The following is a 21627-nucleotide window of genomic DNA, read 5'->3' on the forward strand; positions in this document are numbered from 1 at the left end:
ATTATCGAATGTTAAACGCACAGGGCATTTTAAACTGGTTTTGTCATTATATAATGTTTGAACTTTAGATTAGTGTGTATAATAAGAATATTTTACAAAATAGCCGACGTAATGGACAAGGTTTAATTCATCAGTAAATTCGTAAGTAAAAAGTTATAATTTCATGGCATAATTTACATGTGTTAATAGCAAGAAGAATATCACAAGGCACACTGTACGGAAATGATACACAATTTTTGTATGCATTTCATGGCATCCATTATGTCATTTAAATTTTAATAACTTTAATTACGACCTGGTCACACGTGATCTAACATAGACGTATCTACATTATCTATAACTAATTAGTAGCTGGTAAATTTAAAAGATAATTCAAGTCACTCAACCATATAAATCATATATATACATAAAGTCTATATATTTCAGCGGTCAATAACGCTATAAATAAACCAGAAAATATTTCACGCCAAGAAATTCCTGTTGTGTTTTAATATTTCATCTTAACGCCGAGGAAAAAAGCTTTGTGTTTTTTAATATGTGTCTTTGATATGTATATTTCAACGTATGACCACCATAGGTCGAGTAGATCATTATGAACTCATTTATCATACTCGTATTGGGACATTCATTTTGACGACATATCATATTTCGAATGAATAATCAAGAATGAAAATCATTTTAAACGCCCTGATGATATATTTTTTATCAATTAAAATGTTTTGTATTGTCATAATTGATGATGAAATAACTCGTAGTCGACATAATCTATCATTTGAAGGAAGAAATTCCATAGACAACTACTAAAAGTTTGTTTTCCCTTCGTTGACCATGAATATTGCCCTACCTGACCAACGTGAACTTTGCACCATCATATTTAGGTCAAACTATGAAAACTATTGCTGGCATTTATTTTCTGTTCTATGTCTGTACATCAAGCATTTATATGCATTCTACCAAAGTGCAATTATCGCATTTAACCAATTTAGATACTATTTATACCCATTCTATCTCAATAAACAATTAGCTATGAATTTCAACACAGTATAAATAGGCTTCTGTTCAACTTCAGTATAAACATTACGTTATTATGATGTTATACTAGTATAAACCCAGTTATGCCTTCTACTTGAGTATAATTTTTACTATGAATTTCATTACTGTATAGATTTAATGTCATGCTATTTATTCTATCTTTTAGTTCTGATTTTACCCTTAGTATTTTTCAGAATTTCATCATTGTATAAACTTTACTTTCAATTTCACCTTAGCATAAACTTTAAGTATAGACTTTTAAGGTTGCTCTGGCAGACTCCGGTGTGAATTTTACTTTGCACTGAATAATGAATAAAATAATGGAAATTCGAAAGGGGAAAATTTTTGAATTTGTCCAAACGAGCAATCATATTCAAACCAATGGATTTTAAATAATTTACCATTTTACAAAACACATTGTTTTAATTACATAATCCGCCTGATATAAAGTGATTTCGTCAGGGTAATATTTTTGCATATGCCACTAGTGAAATATGACCTAGAACGATTATCATTAGCTGAATATTCATTGTTACGTCAGACAGAAAAAAATAAAATGACGTCATGATAAATGACGTGACGTCAGGATTACGATGACGGCGGGACAAAAAGGCGACCTCTGCTTAATTTTCGGAATACATTTTCACGTGAAATTCTTTTTTTTATATAGATATTTGTAGTTATGAGTTTTTGAGTATTCTATTTTTAAGTATTTTAAATTTGTGTTCATTTCATATGAGATTTTATGAAACTCGTCTCGAAGTTTTAATTTTTGCTCGCCAAGGCTCGCAAAAATAAAGATGTCTTAGACTCGTTTTATAAAACCTCATATTAAATATACCAACTCGCCTTACTGATGTCACTCCGAGTTATAAGGGTATATTCTAGTCTTATTACAACCTAATTTCACCTTATCAATAAATCGATTTTGATTACTTTATTTGGGCTTTAATATTGCAATAAATCCGCACAAATTATCCTTTAAGTGTTTAATGTGTTAGACACATGCGGTCGCCATGTTGGAAATCAGAACCAACGGGAGGCTTGTTTCCGCCTACATGTTTAAGAATTAAGAGGATGTCGACCGAATCCCATCCCCTATCGTTAGACCTAACGCTGTAATTATGGCTTTCGGGCTCTAACGATGGTAGAATCAATCTTTGTTTTATCATCTATTAATTATCGTCGTCGAGGGCGACATATGAAACCCACAATTGATTCTCTTCTGACAAAGTTGTCTCAATCACCCAATCAGACGAGTCTAGGCGGCTGCTGAGACTGGCGATACCAGGACATGGCGTTGATGAAGAAGGAGAAGAATTGCTGCTAAGGCTAATAACAAGACGGGTTGGACAGAGATGCTTCTTTGTGGTTATTGCTAGCATGTATCAGACGAATCATACGGACGATTTTGTAAGAAAATCTGTCTCAATAAACAAACGAAAAAATACAATGATTGTGATATCTGCCGAAGACAAAACACATACTATTTAATAACTGCTTTATGTTTATAGTTGATATTTTTAAAAATACGCAAAAACCTTTCATCATTAGAAAAGTCTCTAAATTGAATTCATCTGAAGCAAAAATAATAACTGAAAAAAGATAATGAATAATAATTATGAAGTATTAATTTGCATTTAAAAATAATTTATGGAGTGTGGAATTGCTTATGGAATGCATATTACATTGCTGGTTAGGATCCAATACCGTCGCTATTACAAACTTGAATATATCTTCGATATAGAATAAAAATATGCTAGGTTATATACCTGTACTAGAAAATATTGGATTTTAAGACCTACAATATACCTGTATGTGATATATAATTCTAAATTTTTAGGAAAAGCATTAATATATTGCAATGCAAATTTGTTTTGATTTACATCATGAAATCTCAAGTTTGTGTAGTTATGAGTTTTTCAGGTGTCGTTGATATTTTATATATATTGCACGCCTTAGTCGCGATATCTGCCTAGCCTTGACAGGACAAGAAGAGACAAACTCTCAGATTGATCCCGATTTAAACGGCGCCATCTTGACTGATCGTCTGCTAGGCGTGGATGGCGGGAAATCACGCGATGATCTACCAGATAGAACTCCGAGGAAAAACGATAATCTAAGAAATTACAATACGCTGGGGAGGCATATTTTCACCAAGGTTTATTATTGTTATCGAGGGATACATGGTGAGAATCTACCTTAATAGTTTTCTAAAGGGGGAAATAACGTATTAGATCCCAGTGTCAAACAACACAAGGCCAACAATTAATTTTCTGTTGCTTTTTAACGCCAGTGTGTCCATTTTTAACACATTAAACATTTGAGTATTACATTTCATCTTTTTATATACAAAATTATTTAAATATATTAACATACCATGATTAAATATTAACCAGTTTAATTTCAACGTTAAATTGCCACATAATTGTATATATACATATTTATGATTATCAAAGTAAGAATCAATTCTGTTAATTCACTTCTACGACACTTTATTGATATATTGCTCTGTCGTTCGACCATCAGTCATGAAGTTTTAATTTGCTAAATGATCCCCAACGCATTTTTTTTTCTAATTCGGTGCTGGGTATATGTATATTCGTTATTCAGTATTGACAACTATATTCTTAACTCTTGACTTATTTATGTCTCCGATATATTGTCTGTGTCACATATATCGGTGTTCTATTTGATGTTAATGTATGAACATGTATCTAGTTGCATGTTTAAACTCAGCAATTTCCATCAAACTGTCTTTTTCGATATCATGTATGTTATGCTAACTTTTCTACCGGAGAAAACAAATGGCTTGTTGTTCAGACTGATCAAATAATACAAAATAATACATATTTATCTTACATCTATGTATTTGTGAGAGCATCTTAAAATGGATATTTTAGATTTTGACTCATGTTTACTTTTAGTAACTCCTTAAGATAATTTTCCTTAAGATAATTTTGTATTGCATCAGAAATTTTCATGAATATTCATATATTATTTAATCATCTCTTTTGTATTTGATTTTGAGTTCATTTTATTTGTGCTTTTGGCATTATTTGTTATAACATTTTATCTTATATTTATTATCTTCTTTTCTTTCCGGCAAATCCATGTAAAGTGCAATATTCCATTGGCTCCGTCATTGTTGTATAAACTTTCATTCAATGAATGTTCTATTTATAGATTATCCACAATCATTGTATTACATTGTATTATCTGTCTCGTATATAACTTTATAATGTATCTTATATTTGTTATTCAAATTGTATAGCTGGAATTCCCCTAATGTTGGATTGTATAGAACGTATATAGGTTTGACCCAGTTTATATACTTCAATGGGTCAGCTATTATCCCATGTTTTGCACGCCGTCTAAATCATGGATTTCACCCATTGTGTCCCTGGACACAACACAGACGATCACAGGTCATAAACCCAATTGATTATGTTAAGAAATAATAGCAGCGTGTTTATCGCGCTTTGTGCAGGGATAAATAACACGGCTATCAATATCCATTTATGCTTTTCATAAGATACAATACTTGTGGAGGCTATGCTTCGCTTATCTGCTCTTAAAATGACTTGTGTGCATATTTGGCTTGATGGCACGCGTAATCAGAGACATTGTATAGAATTGCTAATAATGTACAAGCATTAAACACCTTTCATCGTCTTTATTCATAATTAATTTAGTAATAAAAACATTTGTTGGTTTGCACATTCATCACCTGTTTTTAAGTAAAGCAGGTTCTTGGTTTTTTTCAATTTTGAATATATTAGATATCATCTGTTTTATAGAAAGTGTTCTCCGTGCTTCAATCCCCACTCACATTCGTATTCATTAGCAATTTGTCTTTATCATTATTGTATGTATCAATTTAATAGTGTTTGTTCATTTCCGGTTATCAAAATCTTTTGGTCTATAACACTTCAATAATTAATGTTTTTTTGTTTCCATACTACGCAGATTCAGAATCTTTTTATACCCTTATGAAATTCAAAAGATATTGACATCGACGCTAAAGTATGATATAAATATATATAAGAGATGACACTCATTTATTTTATGAATATCTTGAATCATAATATCAAATATTATTAGCTATATCATACTTTTCTTTTATTGAAAGTATACAATTTAATTTCAGTTATACGTTACATTTATTTTATTATGCAAATGTGCTACCAACACCCATAACGTTATGGCAGCTATTGTATTATGATTCTAAGTATAAATGTATATAATTCTATGACACTAGCATGCCTAGAACATAATTTAACACCAGGTGTAGCAAGATATAAGAGATGACACCAATATATTTGTTCATTAACTGGTCGGTGGTTTTTCTCCGGGTACTCCGGCTTTCCTCCACCAACAAACCTGGCACGTCCTTACATGACCCTGGCTGTTAATAGGATATTTGTTTATTAACCGTCTATGATGACATAGTCAATTTTTGCCTAGATTACAAACATCATTAATCATTCATCAATTCACCCCGAATCATTTACACAGAATAAGTATTTGAACACTCTGCCAATCATCTCCTTTGTGTTGTTAATATACCAGTTGTTTGTTCAGTGTCCAACGTACAGATTACATACACTACACCTCGGAGGTTGCATACATTTTCCATTTAAGAAAATCAGATATATATCGGTTTGAGTTTTTATGGACAAATATTGAGTATTTGAGTCAGTGGTGCATGAAGTTGATAGGTAATATGTATACAACACATTACGTCTGCGAAGTTTGAAGATGAAAGAATTAAGAGACATAGCAATCTAATAAGAAAGTGTGTAAATGTTATAGGGAAATTTGCATGCACTTATATATCAGTTAATGCATTTTTCACTACTGCGTTTTATATAAAGAACCTTAACTTTGATAGAACTAGTAAGTATTTTGTGTGTATGTAACATAGTAACATCGCAGTCCAATAAGAAAGTGTTTGAATATAAATGCAATATTTACTGCAATTTTCTGTCTAACGTTTACGTTCTATATGTAGAACGCAGTAGTAAATATGTGTTTATATAACATAGTAACCCTAGTTACTAGGAAGACATGTATATGTATCTTACTGTGTATACATGTTGGTTTATATGTGTATCTTTGAACGACGTGACAGCATATATGCTATGAATAATTTTATTTCATCATATTTCCCATCAAACAGGGCGGTCCCTTGGTATGATATAATTTCATACTCCAGGTAATAAACATACATTAGAAATATATATTAAAAATACATTTACGTAAAGGTAGCTTAGCTGTCAAACGTCATATCCTCCTGCATTTAACGTTTCTTGAAATGTTATTCTTATCAGCTGATTTTCCTGAAGGAATAAATAAGTAATATATGTTCATTTTTTTTAATTTATTATTTTTCTGAATCACATATTCTTCATTTTATCTAAAATATCCATCATTGATTATATTATTTTAGATCATTATAATTATTCCATATATGTATATACTGTATAACATGAAATTTTTCGCTGTATAGATTTTTTGTTGAATTTTTGGTTGTTATGGGACAACGAATATAAAACAACTAATGATGTTTATACATCAACATTATCATCGTTTTTCCATAGGCTTACCATGAACATTTCTATCCACGAAAGAAAGTATCCACTAATAATTTATGTTATGCAGTATGCCGTACACAATTAAATATATAAATATGTATATCTTCAAGAAATGTACATATCAAATATAATCATGTGAAAATAAGTCTGTATACCACTTTCTGTAACTTATTATAACAATTGATTTGTTATATGGCATTGTTATACTTGAATTTGGACTATGAATCAACAATAATTGTATTCGTCATTTTACTGAATCCTATGACTTAGTTGTTTCTTATCCACACCACTCTTTTCTCTCCTACGTATGTATGAATCATACGCCATACCTCGTGATCATTCACCCGTAACGTTGGGAAGATAAACAATATGCTGCGCTTATATATCTTGAACAGATCATAAAGCATGCATTTCATAATTTTCCATAGAATAGATAAGATTATGCTTTATTCTTACACAAATGTAAATACATATTAAGATATTCTATGTTTAATTTCCCTCTGACAGGCTCCAGTGACCTTGCATAGGATAACGAAACATGTGATTGTTCTCTCTTGTTCTGGTTAATATGATATACTTTAGGGGGTGATAAATAATGCAACAAATGAAACATGAAATGTGTAGCACTTTTTATGTTCAATTAAAAATTTATTTTCAAATGAATAATTTCACGCATGATCGAATATCAGGCCATTTACCTGTTGAAATTAAGCTAAACGGGTAACGTCCAGTATGGACCTGTTCACGAAAGGAGCTGTCCAGCATCAGCAAAAAAGACAATACAAGTACTTTATAAAAAAATGTGAAAATGCAAAAATATAAAGACCTTTAAAATTAGGAAACATCAAACAGCTGTTTTGTCTGCTAGATCTTGCCAATGATATCAATGGCCAAGATTACTTTGCATTCTAGACAAACTCAAATCTCAAACTGTTCAGGAAATGTTAAAAACCAAGATTGATGGAAAAGTTAAAGATGCATTATTTTGAAAACTATAATAAAATTTGATCAGTTCCATAATGTTTAAGTAAGTGGTTTTTTTTTAAAATATATTCTAAGTCATAAGAATAATTCGCATTTTGGTTTAAGGAAATGACACGCAGTATCGATATCCCTAAAGTTGTGATATACCTAGTTTGTTTCTTAAACTGGTAAAGCCTGGCAGCCAAAGTGACCTTTTCTTTTGTAATAACTTCTTCCATATGAATATCATTCAATACAAAGATACAATGTACATTAAATAAGTTGACAATTCTAAATATGAAGATGAGGTTTAGGAAATTTTTTATGTTTTTTTTTGGATACCATTTTACTTAAGCATAGAAATAAGTAACAGGAGAAAATAAAGTTGGTGCACACAAGTATTTCCATACGGAAATGATAATGTTTGGACTCTGAATAGTTATACGTGTTAGGAGAAGAACATTCCAACATGTACTCGACTTCTGTGTTAAAATTTTATATATATTTGTATACATATTATATTCCAACTATATTGTATTATTGTATTGGTCGATTATTTTCTCTGGGAATGTTGGGATTTCTTCCCAAACCCCGTATGTTACCCGTACGGTATGTAGGACCCAAAGCACAATAGAATCATTCGTGATCAATTTATATCCATGTTAATGTCGTGTCTAGTTATATACTTAGCTGAAAAGTACTCGGTGCCCTCTCAACAATTATTAAGTCTAATGTCATGAAACCCATTATGTAATAGATGACAATGATTTGAGTTTTTGTCGCTTCCACTTACTGAAACATATTTTTTGCTGTTCCCATTGTTTAACATGCTGCTCTTAGCATCATAAGTTGACTGTCATACTTTAACCACGCTGTTTGTAATGCCATGCTTCTTATCAAGAGATTAATATGCAAACGTTTAATGAAGAAATTGTCACTTATGATTTTGTATTTCATCATTTTCACGGTTGTCAATTCAAACATTTTTCTTTTGATTGCAGATCAAAGATTATCACAATATTTCCACTGTTTTCCAGCTATATTTACATACTTGCCAACTTCATCTTGACAATATGAAGTCAAACCTGCCTTAGAGACCACCTCTGTATAAAAAACACCAGCTTAATAAGATAACTAGGGTCCCAAATGACCGAATTTCAACACAATTCAACCTGTGTATAAAGACCGCCTGACTATAAAGATAATGCTTCCTTTGTCCATTGAGTGGTCTTTATAGACAGTTTTGAGTGTTCTACTAAGAACGCATGCTGTTGTCATTTCATTTTTTTCTATATTTTCAGCTTCAAACTGTACTTGGACAGAAAAGGATGATACCTGCCCATGCCTCCGTATGACCACTCAAGTACACTGCTGCTGAAACTGACATCCGCAGAGAGAAACGAACACTGAAATCGATTATCAGGTCTTAATCTGTCCCCCATTGTTGCATAATTACAGTAATTACTAGTCTGAATGCATGAAGGTCGAGTGGCCACATACCTTGGACAAATTGTTTCCGGCTTCATCCATCGTTACTGGATTACATCCACGGCTTACTGTGGTATCAACGTATTGTGATAAAATAGTTGGGGTGTTGATATCAATTTATATATAATCGTTTCAAAAAGTTACCTGGCGAACTCACGAATTGAATGTGTTAATTATCAAAAGATGGAAACAAATGACTGAAAGGAGTAGATGCAATAAGGGCCAGTTTATGGTATCAAAATTAAGGGAATCTATGTTGTGGGTCAACGTTGGCCCTTATTGCGCCTACTTCTTTACTTCTTGGGACAAACAATAAAAGGTAATGAAGTGAAGCTAATTTATCATATTGATTTGATTAACGAAATTAATTCAGTTGGTTGACTGCGATATGGCCTAAATGTAATAGTGGAAACCCTTGTACATTTTATAGTACTATCTCACTGGAGCAAACGCTCACAAAAAGTTACTAATTCTATTTCCAGATCATTTTGGTTGCTCTGAAATGTTTTTGGAATTTTCTTTGAATGATGATGGGAGGCAACCGTTAACTGAGCTCAGATGATGTCTATTCCCAGGATCCTTTTGATGTCATTTGTTTTGCATTTTTTGTTGCAACATTTTGTTACTTTAAAGCTTTTAAACTGTGGTTAACATCACCCAAAGATTTTAATAATTATTGTAACTAATATTGATAACACCCCATGGAAAATCTCGCAATAATGAGATACCACTTAATGAAATAATGACTACTGCTAGTATATAATCAAACGTTACTTTTATAATTTTACACTATTTAAGACAGTAACAGATACATTGCCTTCCACGGCCATATACTGTAGCAAATAACGTAATGGTGTTACATAATCAATATATTTAGAATTTATATAGAATTAACTATGCTAATCATGTGTTGGAATCCAACTAGAACAACTACATAGAGCATGCATTATAACCAGTGATTTTTCGTACGAAATCCTCCATTCTCAACAAATTTACATATAAACACGTGTATTGGTACGCTCCAAGCCGGAAATGAACCGGATGCTTTCCTGGAATTAGATTGCGTGCTATTACATCACAATGTGTGTCCGTGTAATGACGTCATAAAACCAATTAATGTCAAACTTTAGAAATGAATCACCGTGTAACTTATACATGTACGCATGTCTGATAAGTTGTAATGTCAGTCTCACTTTAGATAGTTTGTCATCTTAGTGTTTGTGCCCAATAGACATTGGTGTCTTAAGAAGTATGCTTCAGTGAGATTGCAATATAACGACAGCAAGAGTGCCGCTATCGTAAGGAGACACAAGACAAATACACCGCAACCTCCAAAAACATGCACACTAATAATTACATAACAGATAAATGATATTACATTCAGTATAAGCTATAAATATTAAATATAATCTAAGTTGCTTGAAAGAAACAATTTAGTAATAACTGTCCGTCCGTATGCACGCTTAGTATATATATGAAGTGTTTATAGATATTTATAGGTGTGTATCCACCTAACACGTACTCGTTTATCTTAGTAAAACTGAATGTTTACATATCTCAAACTTTATCCCGAATTCATTTCACCATTCAGTAAACATGCAATCGTGGGAACTATTGAAATGATGCGTCTAAATAACGTTTAAATCGTTTTACATATATATCTCATATTTACACAGTATATTTCTTTACTGTGTCAATCCCGCAAGTAAAGGAAAACACCATTTGAAATCTTTTCGCAAAGGATACACATTTGTATATTGAAAGTATAGAAGTTCACAGAGGTGAGCTTTCACACTAGAATCTTAGCGACAGACTAGTGAAGTATGTACGAAAACTTCAAGCTTGTTGATGTCGGTTACGCCTGACTGATTCCCGAAGATCAACCAAGCAAAACAATAATAACACGAGAATATAAATGTTTAAACACATTGACGGTCGATGAGTCTCAGTTGTGCTTTTAATTTTTGTTCACCCCTCAATTATACAGATGGACTGTTCCAGACTTAAAGGTAAAATAGTTCAAATGTATATTTAGGGGTGGAAGTGCTGTAATTGATCTTCGAAAGTTCCTGGCGTGAAACAAAAAAAAATCTTGCGTGCATTATCAGATAGAGAGGAGTTGGTCTGTGGTCACGGTAGCATGAACTGTCCTTTTAATTTCAATAAATATTAAATGGTATCATCTGAAGCATATAAAGCAAACATTTTAATTTAACGTTTACATAATATCACTCTTTAACGTCGCCAAAACTGTCACTCTTGCAATCGAAATGTGTTCATTTATTTATGACTATTCATATGACATTTTAAATGAATCATGCCATTTGATAATGTAATCTGAACTACTACGATCATTCGCACGTGCTTTACATGTATTCTTTGATTCAGGAATGCAAGATGTGTGCGAGTGTGGGAGCAACATGGGCCTTTTTCGGGGAAAATGACATGCGCAACCCGTGACGGTATTCGAGTAGTCCCCTAACACACGCTCGGCGCCCTACATACCATTGAGCATGCTTGTTTATTTTTAATAATTCATTGCCATTGCGATAGATGGATGGATACCCTACCGACTGTTTAATATCAGTTTAGTTTTTATCTCCCCGGGGGAGGGAACAAGTGACACAGCCAATCCCTTTTTCGTGATAATATCGTCACCACGTGACCAGGATGTATTAATTGCAGAACACACACGTGCACATGAAATTATACCCGTGTTTAAGCGACAGTCGACTGGCGGATTAGAATCAAATTGGTCTGGAAGTCTGGCACAGTTTGCGTGCAACGTCACAAATGAGGGTATTATATCCCATAGTTCATTGCGATCCCTTCGTTTATGACAACGAATCAAGAAGCGATAACTCTGTTTTGAGTTATCTTCTCCTTATATCACGAAACTGATTATGAAGTAATTTGTTTTCCATTACACCCTCGTTAGCATATAAGAAAAATATTTTTCAGTGAAATAAATGACGTAATATTTCCTCGCGAGAGAAGGTTCTGTTCTTCAAGAAATCATTTTTAGTTTCTTTCAAGTTATATGGAATATTTTAAATCTAAAATACATAGCTTACCATTTCCATTGGGCCGTGAAGCATTGTAGTAGTCTGATAACTTGGGAAGCTCAGTTTCTTTTTGTTTCGGGTTTCTTTTTCTTTCCTGTAACAAAAAGAAAAAAACGTAAAGTAACTTTTAAAAGGAGGTAGATGAAAGAAAGCATTGTAGAGTAATATATCTCGATACTATGATGGAAAATAACATAAAATGGAAACCAGACAGAAACGACTTTTTTGCATTCCCTAAAACACTAACATCCATCTTACATTGACTTCCTCATCTTTCTCATATTTGTTCACTTCATAAGCTTTCACACACTTTATGTTTTATCTAAAATTGATCTCGACTTTTATATAAGTCCAAAACTTCAGTTACACCACGTAATGCATGTAGTGCTACCCTCTAACGATTCCGCAAACAGTTAAAACTAGGTCATCCACGTGATAGTATCCTCTAACAAAAGTATAATGAATCGTCAAACTAGGTCAGCCACATGATACTTCCCTCTAACAAAAGTATAATAAATCGTCAAACTAGGTCAGCCACATGATACTACCCTCTAACAAAAGTATAATAAATCGTCAAACTAGGTCAGCCACATGATACTACCCTCTAACAAAAGTATAATAAATCGTCAAACTAGGTCAGCCACATGATACTACCCTCTAACAAAAGTATAATGAATCGCCAAACTAGGTCATCCAAGTGATACTGCCCTCAACGACGAGGTACAATCCCCGAACCAAAATATAGTAAATCGCCAAATTAGGTCACCCACCGTCACGTGGTGCTACCCTCTAACCAAAGTATAATGACACTTAGACAGGGTCGCTCCGTTCACAGCAATTATACGGAGTAAAGACAAAATCGAAATTGTTTGACAAACACAGGACTTGGCCGGGTACAACACAGTGTTTACAGAGTTTCACGTGGAATTACACATCCGCTACTGGAAGTATGTCTCTCAAAGTAAATATTAGAAGATGGTTTTAATCAACCATATTTCACAAAAAGCACGTGTCTATATTTGTCGTCTCACACCTAAGCTCGTATTTTCAAACATACTTCTTCAATCTATATTTCCTTGCTGGATCAAATTATCATGGACTGAACATGCTACAACTTTCTCATATCATCATGGCCATGTTATGATTTTACGCCGTTATCTTCCTGTACAGAACCGTACATCTTCGCCCGACTTCTCTCTCACGATTTGTTACCTTCTACATGTATTGTGTTATTGTGCTAAGTGGGTCTGTGGGTTTTCCAGGGTACTTAGGCTTTATGAACCAAAATACATGTAACATATGTCCTATATGGCCTAGACTGTTTACAGGCAGTTAAAACAGAAGGGTCGGACTGACTATCGTTTCATGGTAGGGACATGGGTCAATTAGGCCAAAATCTTTACACGGCGTCTTATAAATATATGTTCAAATGAATTACCTTGACCTTCGTTCAAGGTCACTGGGGTTCAATTCTTTCAGAAAAAACTTTGAGAACCTTTTGATGAAAGAAAACACTCTTTTATGGATCTAGCACCGCCTTTTGAAGAAAGTACTCTAGTGGAAAGATAGCTGAATACCATTTTACAGAGCATTTTCCCATATATTCAATGATTCAGAACTTATGTTAATAAGAAATTACAGTAAAATTTGTATTCATTTGACGTTGTTGGACGAGGATACTCCCACTAGCATCTCCGACCCGCACCATTCGGTGGCAGTTTGATAATCGGAAATATTCGGTACTTTCCGTAAACAAGACACGGGAAGTGCCGAAGTTTCCCGATTGTACCATTTGATAGGGGTACGTCCCTTTTAATGGTAACGGGCTACCGTTTATCAAGGTAATCCCCTGCGGTGGGGCCTCTTAGTACTGTTTGACGGAGCGATCGTTGTATCAGGCTTTCAGCATGATTAAAGTCGCTCTATCAAGCCGGGGTAGGGAATCGCGCTAAAAGTAATACGAAACGGAACCTAACAACGAAGTTCTCGGCGACTCTCGGAAGATAAACTCGGGCGAAATCTTACAACAAAATGAAAATATTACCAGTAAGATCAGGTAGCTGACAGGTTTTTAAATATCTGATAAATGTGTGGAATATTTCCTTTAACCTACGCGATACCGTTACACCCCCCTGACCACCAGAGCTACCTTTAATTTGTGTATTTGTTTCAACAGGTATGAAAATGTCTATAACTATAAAATCGTTGACATTGTCAATCCATTCATTAAGCGTGTGTGATTTAGTCATTATAAAATGGGTAAGAGCATTACAGTTTTCTAGCTTTATTATAACTATTTTTTTAGAAAATATCCGTGCTAGTTACAAATGAAATAAATTAGCAGATATTTTCTGTTGGGTGAAATGTCAATCGTAGAATCTAAGCGTGAAACTTCAATTTCAAATAGCAAGGTACATGTATGTATATATGTATTTATGCCTCTATAGGTGTACAGTGTACTTATATGTATATATATATATTTATACCAATAAATACCTTAGTATGACCTTAATTAAAACAAATTCCCTTATCATTTACATAACTGAACCAACAAAACGTGGAATCGCCCACAGGCTGTTGTGTATCAAACAATAGACCAAAAGTATGTCCAATTATTTCTGTTCATGCTAAATGACCGCCATTTTGTCCGTGTATCAATTTACAAAATAGTCACGGAAAATTAAACCCCGCGCCGTCATGCACAGTACTTCTGAGTTGTGTAATGAATTATTAATTTTTACGATGACAGTGCTAGCGAAAATGGGCAAACCGTAATGTTTCATACCAAGTAAAAAAAACAGGTCTTTGAGTTGTTTAGAAAATATTTCTACATGTATATTAAAATATGATTTGTGTGATTTTTTTGCGTTTGATATATATTTTCTGTCAATGTAGCGTAGTCAGGGTTGTTGTATATGTCGTGCTGGGGATAAAATTACATGCAGAAATAATTCTGTGTATCACGAACAATCATAATGGTTTGCAATCCACTTGCTACGTATCCAAATTGGTAAAGTTTGTGATCCACTCACGTGGTCCACTCACGTGTGGTGCTGTGGTGCACTCACGTGTGAAATTCGGAATCCAATCACGTGTGATGTCAAGGATCCACTCACGTGTGAAGTCTGGGATCCACTCACGTGTGTAGCCTGGGATCCACTCACGTGTGAATCTGGGATCCACTCATGTGTGGAATTGAGGATCCATTTATGAATTTGAGGATCCACTCACGTGTGTGGAGTCCGAGATCCACTCACGTGTGGAGTCTGGGGTCCGTTCATGTGTGGATTAAGGATCCATTCGCGTAAAGAGTTTATGATCCACTCACGTGTGAAGCTTGGGATCTACTCATGTGTGGTGCTAACGATCCACTCATATGTGGATTTTAGGGTCATCTGGTGTTTTGAGTTGATGATACACTCGTATGTTGAAGTTTAGATATTTGCACTTGTAAAGTACATGTTTAGTTTTTGTGTCGATTTCAAAATTTACTCAGGTGTTAGGTTGAGTACCAACACACGTGTAGATTTCAGGACACTCACGTGTCAAGATGTTGATCAATTCATGTGTGGTACATGTAATATAGGAAGGTCCTCATCGCGTATCAAGTTTAGTATCAAATACCAGATTGAGATTTACCATTTCTTTTTAAGTTTGTCTCTTCCTAGACAACTTACGACCAATGGCAACTGTATGTAGAAACGTTCAAGTAAACAAAATCGAATTAGATATGCTGTTAATAGAAGTGATATAATTTTATTCATTTTTTTAAAGATTATCCAATTTACTAAAAAACACGTCTTGATTTAACCAAAATTCTCAGAAATAAGAAAGGAAAAATGACTTACAAGGAAAATAAAATTTCGTTTTAAGTTCTTTTTCCTTTCTTTTTTAATCTTATACTTTTTTATCGCCGACTTAAGCTGCGTTTCTTGGTGGAATTAAATAGACTGAAGTTTTCGATGCATAATATCTTCATGTATGTATGCTTTAAAGTCGTACAGAATATCAATCTAAAACGTCGACAGATTTAACAGCCGTGCTAAACCAAGGACAGGTATCATATTTAATGTAATATATATTCACCAACAACCATATACAGAGACTCAAGTTAAACGTGAACTCGGGGAAAATTACGAGATCTAATTTATAAAAACTCGCTCTACTTGTTCTAGACTCGGATAGCCGTCCAACCTGCAGGTATCCGGTTTTAACTGTTGTCAATTTAAAATAAACACGGCCTCGCACAGACGTATAAATAGCAAGACCTGGGTCGTTTTATACGCCGGGGTTTTGGACATTAGGAACAGACATCTTGCGACCGGAGAAAATAAGCCGGTGGTTGGTTTAATTTCTAGTTTACACCTGGCCTGGTCGCCTGACTCATACGCTTTGGTCCGTTCAACAACAACTTCACGGGATTTTCAGCCCTCACAAAGCTGGAGTTTAAAACCACAGTAATGTTGACACATTTTAACTGTCTCTTATATATATCCCTATATGTGTTCAATTATCAAAAGAAGTATTTCTTTAAGTATGTGTTTATTGCTTATAATCTTTGAATTTTCTTTATAAAACAATTGAAAATTTTCTCCCAAGAATCATTCATTAATGTTGAAGGATATGGAATTTATCAAATATGTGTGTAATAGCTTTCAGTGAAATTGTGAACGGGATTAATTGCTCAATAAAACAATAAAACGTTCTCACTACAAAGAACTGCCCAGCATTCATTGTAAACAATGATTTGTCATGCATTTTATGTCCGAATAAAACCTAAAAAAAAATCCATATATTACTGAAATATGTAACGGACCTTTCCAATGTTCATTGGTTATCGACATGCTGAAACTCGTTTAAAAAGCAGAAAATGTACGCATTAATTAGTAATTGTAATTAAAACCTTTATAAACGCCCCCGCTCTTAATTGCAGTCACACATGGTTGCATGCTCGGTCACTGAAGTCTAGTTAAATGATGCAAAACTATTTGTACAATATAGATTGCATATTCTGTATCAAGTAATATGCAATAAACAAATTATGAAATATAATTTCAGCTCAAATTTATGGGATTAAAATGTGTGATTATATAGTCACAAAATGAAATAAACCCATTAAAATATTCTATCTCGATAATAATAATAATTTGTTTCTATCATATCAACTTTATAACTGTCCGCGGTTTAGATATTTTACGGTAGCTAGATTAGCTCCATTTCCTTATCAATAGAAAACCGCTACACGAAACAAAACCAGATTTATGCGATTACAAGAGATTAAACGGCTATCCTTTATCGAACTTGGAGGAGCTGTCGGTAACTTAAATAGTAGGAATTATTCCTTCGCTAATTTAACCAAACTGCTTTCGGTGTAAAAACTCTCTCATCATATTTGTCGCTGTTACCAACACCGTCCACGTGTTTCACGCCACGTATATTAAGATAACGGGATTTGGTACCATACACTGCCATAAACTTCTAAGGTGGGTTAAAAGTATTAATTAGTTCGGAGTCTGGTGCGAAAAAGGGCGATACCAAAATCCTCTCCGGACAGGACAAGACAAATCCGGTATTGTTTTGATGGAAGGATGTTAAAAAGGTCGGTTATATGTCTGGTGAAATTAAATGGGGTGTGTTGAATCAGAAATGTCTCCATAATAAATCAATATTCTCTTGAGTCGGCCATTTCCTGTGTTACTGTCAAGTCAGTTACATATAAACAGAACTTTGCAAAATTACAAACAGAACTTGTGAAAATATATTTTACTATTTGATAAAACTTCAAAATGTGTTATTTTCAATATTTTTTCTTTAAATTGAATGTAAATATAATTATTTAAAGTCAATAACTATAAAATTTAAACCAAATGGTTAGAAATATTTATGAATGAAACATAAGAATATTTGTGAATGAAACATTATTTCACAAGTTGTTTCCATTTGAAAGTTTTGTATATATATGTACATGCCCTTGGGTTGTCTGGTATCAGACTCCATCATATGTCTTTGGGTGTTTTCTCTAAATGGCATTCAATTAAGACAAGATTAATTTGTATGGAAAGGAAATACATAATGGAATAGAAAACCAAATCCCATACCCTCCATTATGAGTTAAGTGGATTTTCCAGGTCATCAAATGTTCATGATTTCTGACCAGTAATATTACTGGCTATTAAACACACACTAAAACAAAAACTAATCCAAGAACGAAATTCAGACCAAAGTCTGTCAGAAATTTTAAAACACATGTGGAGTTCTAGTATTGACTTTTCAAATTGAAAAATACCAACATGTCAATCAATTTTGAAATACAGGAGAAATATACAAAGATTATTTCAAGTATCAAATATAATCATTTTTGTATAAGTGTGAAACGTCAGCCATATAAATTTAGAAACTTTTTTGTAGGTCTCAACTTGATAAACTTTGACTATAATTGAATGCCATTTCAGTATCTTTAGACACACCAGCTACTAAAGTAGGCGATTTTCTCATGACAAACAGTTTAAAACAGGATCCAAGTTTTGTCAACACTGGGCACTCAAACTTGAATTTTGTTTACACACTTGTCAAGCGACCAGCCGGTAGAATAGTTTTACAACTATGGGTTTAGGAAAAAGGAAAATACCTCGTCAAAAACCGTCAAACTTAATGCTAAAACAAATCAATGAAGATATAAATTTTGTTCAGATATTTTTTTTTTAATTTATTCTATTTGTTTTTTACGCCATAGCGTAAGACTGTTCATTCATTAAACAGTCATTTCTATAAATATTTACAAATTAGCATAAGTATAGAAAGCTTGAAAATAAAAAATGCAAATCTATTAATAAATTTTTTGTATATTTCTTTGAGGAAATAATTATAATAATTTATATTTTCTCACATAGAAAAAATACTGAGCCACTTTTGAACAAACAAACTTGGAAACATTGGTATAAATGTTTCAAAGGAATTTTCTATTTCATAATATCAGCAGTAAATACAAGAAAGTGTACCGAAGAAAACGAAAATTTATCTTACCCGAATATTTATAAAATTAAATGGCATTTAAATACCTTTTTATAATCTTTTAAGAAAAATTTATTCTGTACATTCGCACACAATTATTTGTACAAAATTTAGAAAGTATACTTACAAAAATAGTTTTTCATTTTTCTAAATAAAGATGAGCAAACAAAAATGTTTTTAATTATAAAGTTTTTGCTCCAGGATTCACTTTTACGCCATTCTTACAACAAATACACAAATATTACATTCATACAACATATTATGCCACATATATATATGGTTGCAAAATGCTCTCGTTATAAACAAATAGATTCAATTTATAAACAAATGCTACTGTTCAATATTTAACATAAGACATAAAATAGCACAATTGTATATTGGATTTCCTGCCTGGATAAGGGATTCCTCAAATGTATATGTCCCAGGGAAAAAAACTTGCACACTCGCGACCATCATCACATTTGTTCTTCATTCTCCACATTTGAGGTGAGCAACGAATAAAACTTTTTTTGAAACTTTTCCACACGCGAATCCTCACACCAATCTCAGTCCCTCCATGGGTTTTCGTAGTGTACCGGAACTTGATCTCCTCCTAAAAGTAAAAAGTCAGGAAATTCCGTCTTAAACGCATGAAACACCAGGTGTCATAAAATCATCATATTCAAACATATCTAGAGTTAATTTGTTTTAATTTTTATGATGATTCAAATGGGGAGAGATTAGTTCATATTTCACGTCTAATAAAAGTTCGTGAAGATTATAGAATAAAAAATCAGTTCGTTATAATAGTTTAAACAATCACACACGCTAGGATTTTTTTCAGATATACTGTTGAAGATGTAAAAATTGTTTTCGTTTTGATAAACGTTACATGTGTGTTAACGGAACTGTACTATTTTCCGAAGCAGATTGTTGATAATGTGATTGATGCATTAGTCTCTGTTGAGCCGCAACACTATGGTCCCCCGAGTCCCCCGGTAAATACATACTAATCATTTCTCGTAGGTCGCCAGGATTCCTTCCTCCCGAGGGGACGGGCTGTCCCGGGGCTCCGCTCTGTGGCTCCCTCTTGATGGACGATTGGGGGACTTGGGAAGCTGCCATTCCGCCGTAAGCCATGGACATCGTATAACTCTGTGTTCCGTTCATATATGATCCTGTTGTCATCTGATTCGAAGGCATAGCCATAGGTTGTGTAGCCATATTTGGAGGGTAACCATATTGTCCTGCAAGTCCCATTTGATTTGCCATATGATATGCATTGGGATCGTGCATCATGTAACCGTTTGGCATATAACCATTCATGGGGTACATACCAGCCCCTTCCCTCCCGGGCTGAAGGGGGGCACCGGTCGGCATTCCGGGTAGCGCGTATTTGTCCTTTTTCATGAGAGTTTTTGTCTTCCTGCGCGGCCTGTATTTATAATCGGGGTGTTCCTTCATATGGATCGCACGAAGTCTCTTAGCTTCATCGATAAACGGACGTTTCTCAGTTTCTGTCAAAAGTTTCCATTCAGCTCCGAGTCTCTTACTAATTTCAGAGTTGTGCATTTTTGGGTTTTCTTGGGCCATTTTTCTACGCTGACCCCTCGACCACACCATAAACGCATTCATAGGGCGCTTGACCCTATCCAAGTCTTTCTTCTGTTGGGCAGTTAGGCCCCCACTTTGTCCATTAGAAATGTTGGTTTGTTCGGGTGGGGAGTGGGGTTGATGTCCAGGGTGGTAACGACCCGCACTTCCGTTAGAAATGTTCGTTTGTTCGGGGGGTGAGTGAGGTTGTTGATGGGGGTGGTGCACCTGATGATTTTGGGGGTGCCCCTGGTGAGCCTGATGGGGTGCCCCCATCCCCGGGTTTGATACCGGTACCCCACCTAAAGTTTGTTGTAACTGAGCTTTCGACATGTCCTGCTCCATATTCCGTGGGTAATGTCACAAACACAACACACGGTACAAGTTTGTCGGGTAACACGAGTCACGATTCACAAGTAAATAAACAGAGGCTCCAATACTGTCCTACAAACTTCTTTATAACTCCAGTTATTGTTGAAGTCCAATGCTTATGAATATAACTCCGGTCCAACAGTAGAAGATAGAATTGATAAATCTCCCAGGCTTTTCTCTGCGTTTCAAAAGACCGTCTTCTATAGCCAAGCACCTCTTTTTCTTTGCCTAATATGCTTTACTGAACACATGGTTATTGATTGAGAAGCGAACAAACAGAAATGCTCTCGGCCAATCAAATAAGGCTATGCTAATTTCCTGAGCCTTGCGTGTCACCGCTGCGAATAAATTTCAGCGGTGGGCAAGGTGAGAGAAATAGTGGGCGGGGCTTACAGGTAACCGGCTTTGTGTGACGGGCGGACTGAGTAAATAGTTTCAACTGAACTTCGTTCAACTCATGGAAAATGGGGCCGTGCCAAGAATTGAAATGCAGATTTTCTCGACCCAGTGTCACAAGACAACAACAT

General features: G+C 34.2%; 1 protein-coding gene across 1 annotated transcript; it reads right to left on the minus strand.

Moving 5' to 3' along the window:
- Positions 1 to 19306: 19306 nt before the first annotated feature.
- On the minus strand, positions 19307 to 21385 carry LOC138306854 (transcription factor Sox-2-like). Its single transcript, XM_069247356.1, has 2 exons — positions 20146 to 21385; positions 19307 to 19748 (listed from the first exon to the last, which is right to left on the minus strand). The coding sequence occupies exons 1-2, from the start codon at positions 21071 to 21073 to the stop codon at positions 19702 to 19704; spliced, it is 975 nt and encodes a 324-aa protein (XP_069103457.1). The 5' UTR covers positions 21074 to 21385; the 3' UTR covers positions 19307 to 19701.
- Positions 21386 to 21627: the final 242 nt, after the last annotated feature.

This window comes from Argopecten irradians, chromosome 14, assembly GCF_041381155.1.
Source record: "Argopecten irradians isolate NY chromosome 14, Ai_NY, whole genome shotgun sequence".
Taxonomy (NCBI): domain Eukaryota; kingdom Metazoa; phylum Mollusca; class Bivalvia; order Pectinida; family Pectinidae; genus Argopecten; species Argopecten irradians.

What these genes read in the sequence shown, in the direction of transcription:
- LOC138306854 (XM_069247356.1), bottom strand. Translation starts at nt 21,073, where the DNA reads ATGGAGCAGGACATGTCGAAAGCTCAGTTACAACAAACTTTAGGTGGG. An exon ending in CGACCTACGAGAAATGATTA is followed by an intron (nt 19,749 to 20,145) that starts GTATGTATTTAC and finishes TTTTACTTTTAG; the next exon opens with GAGGAGATCAAGTTCCGGTA.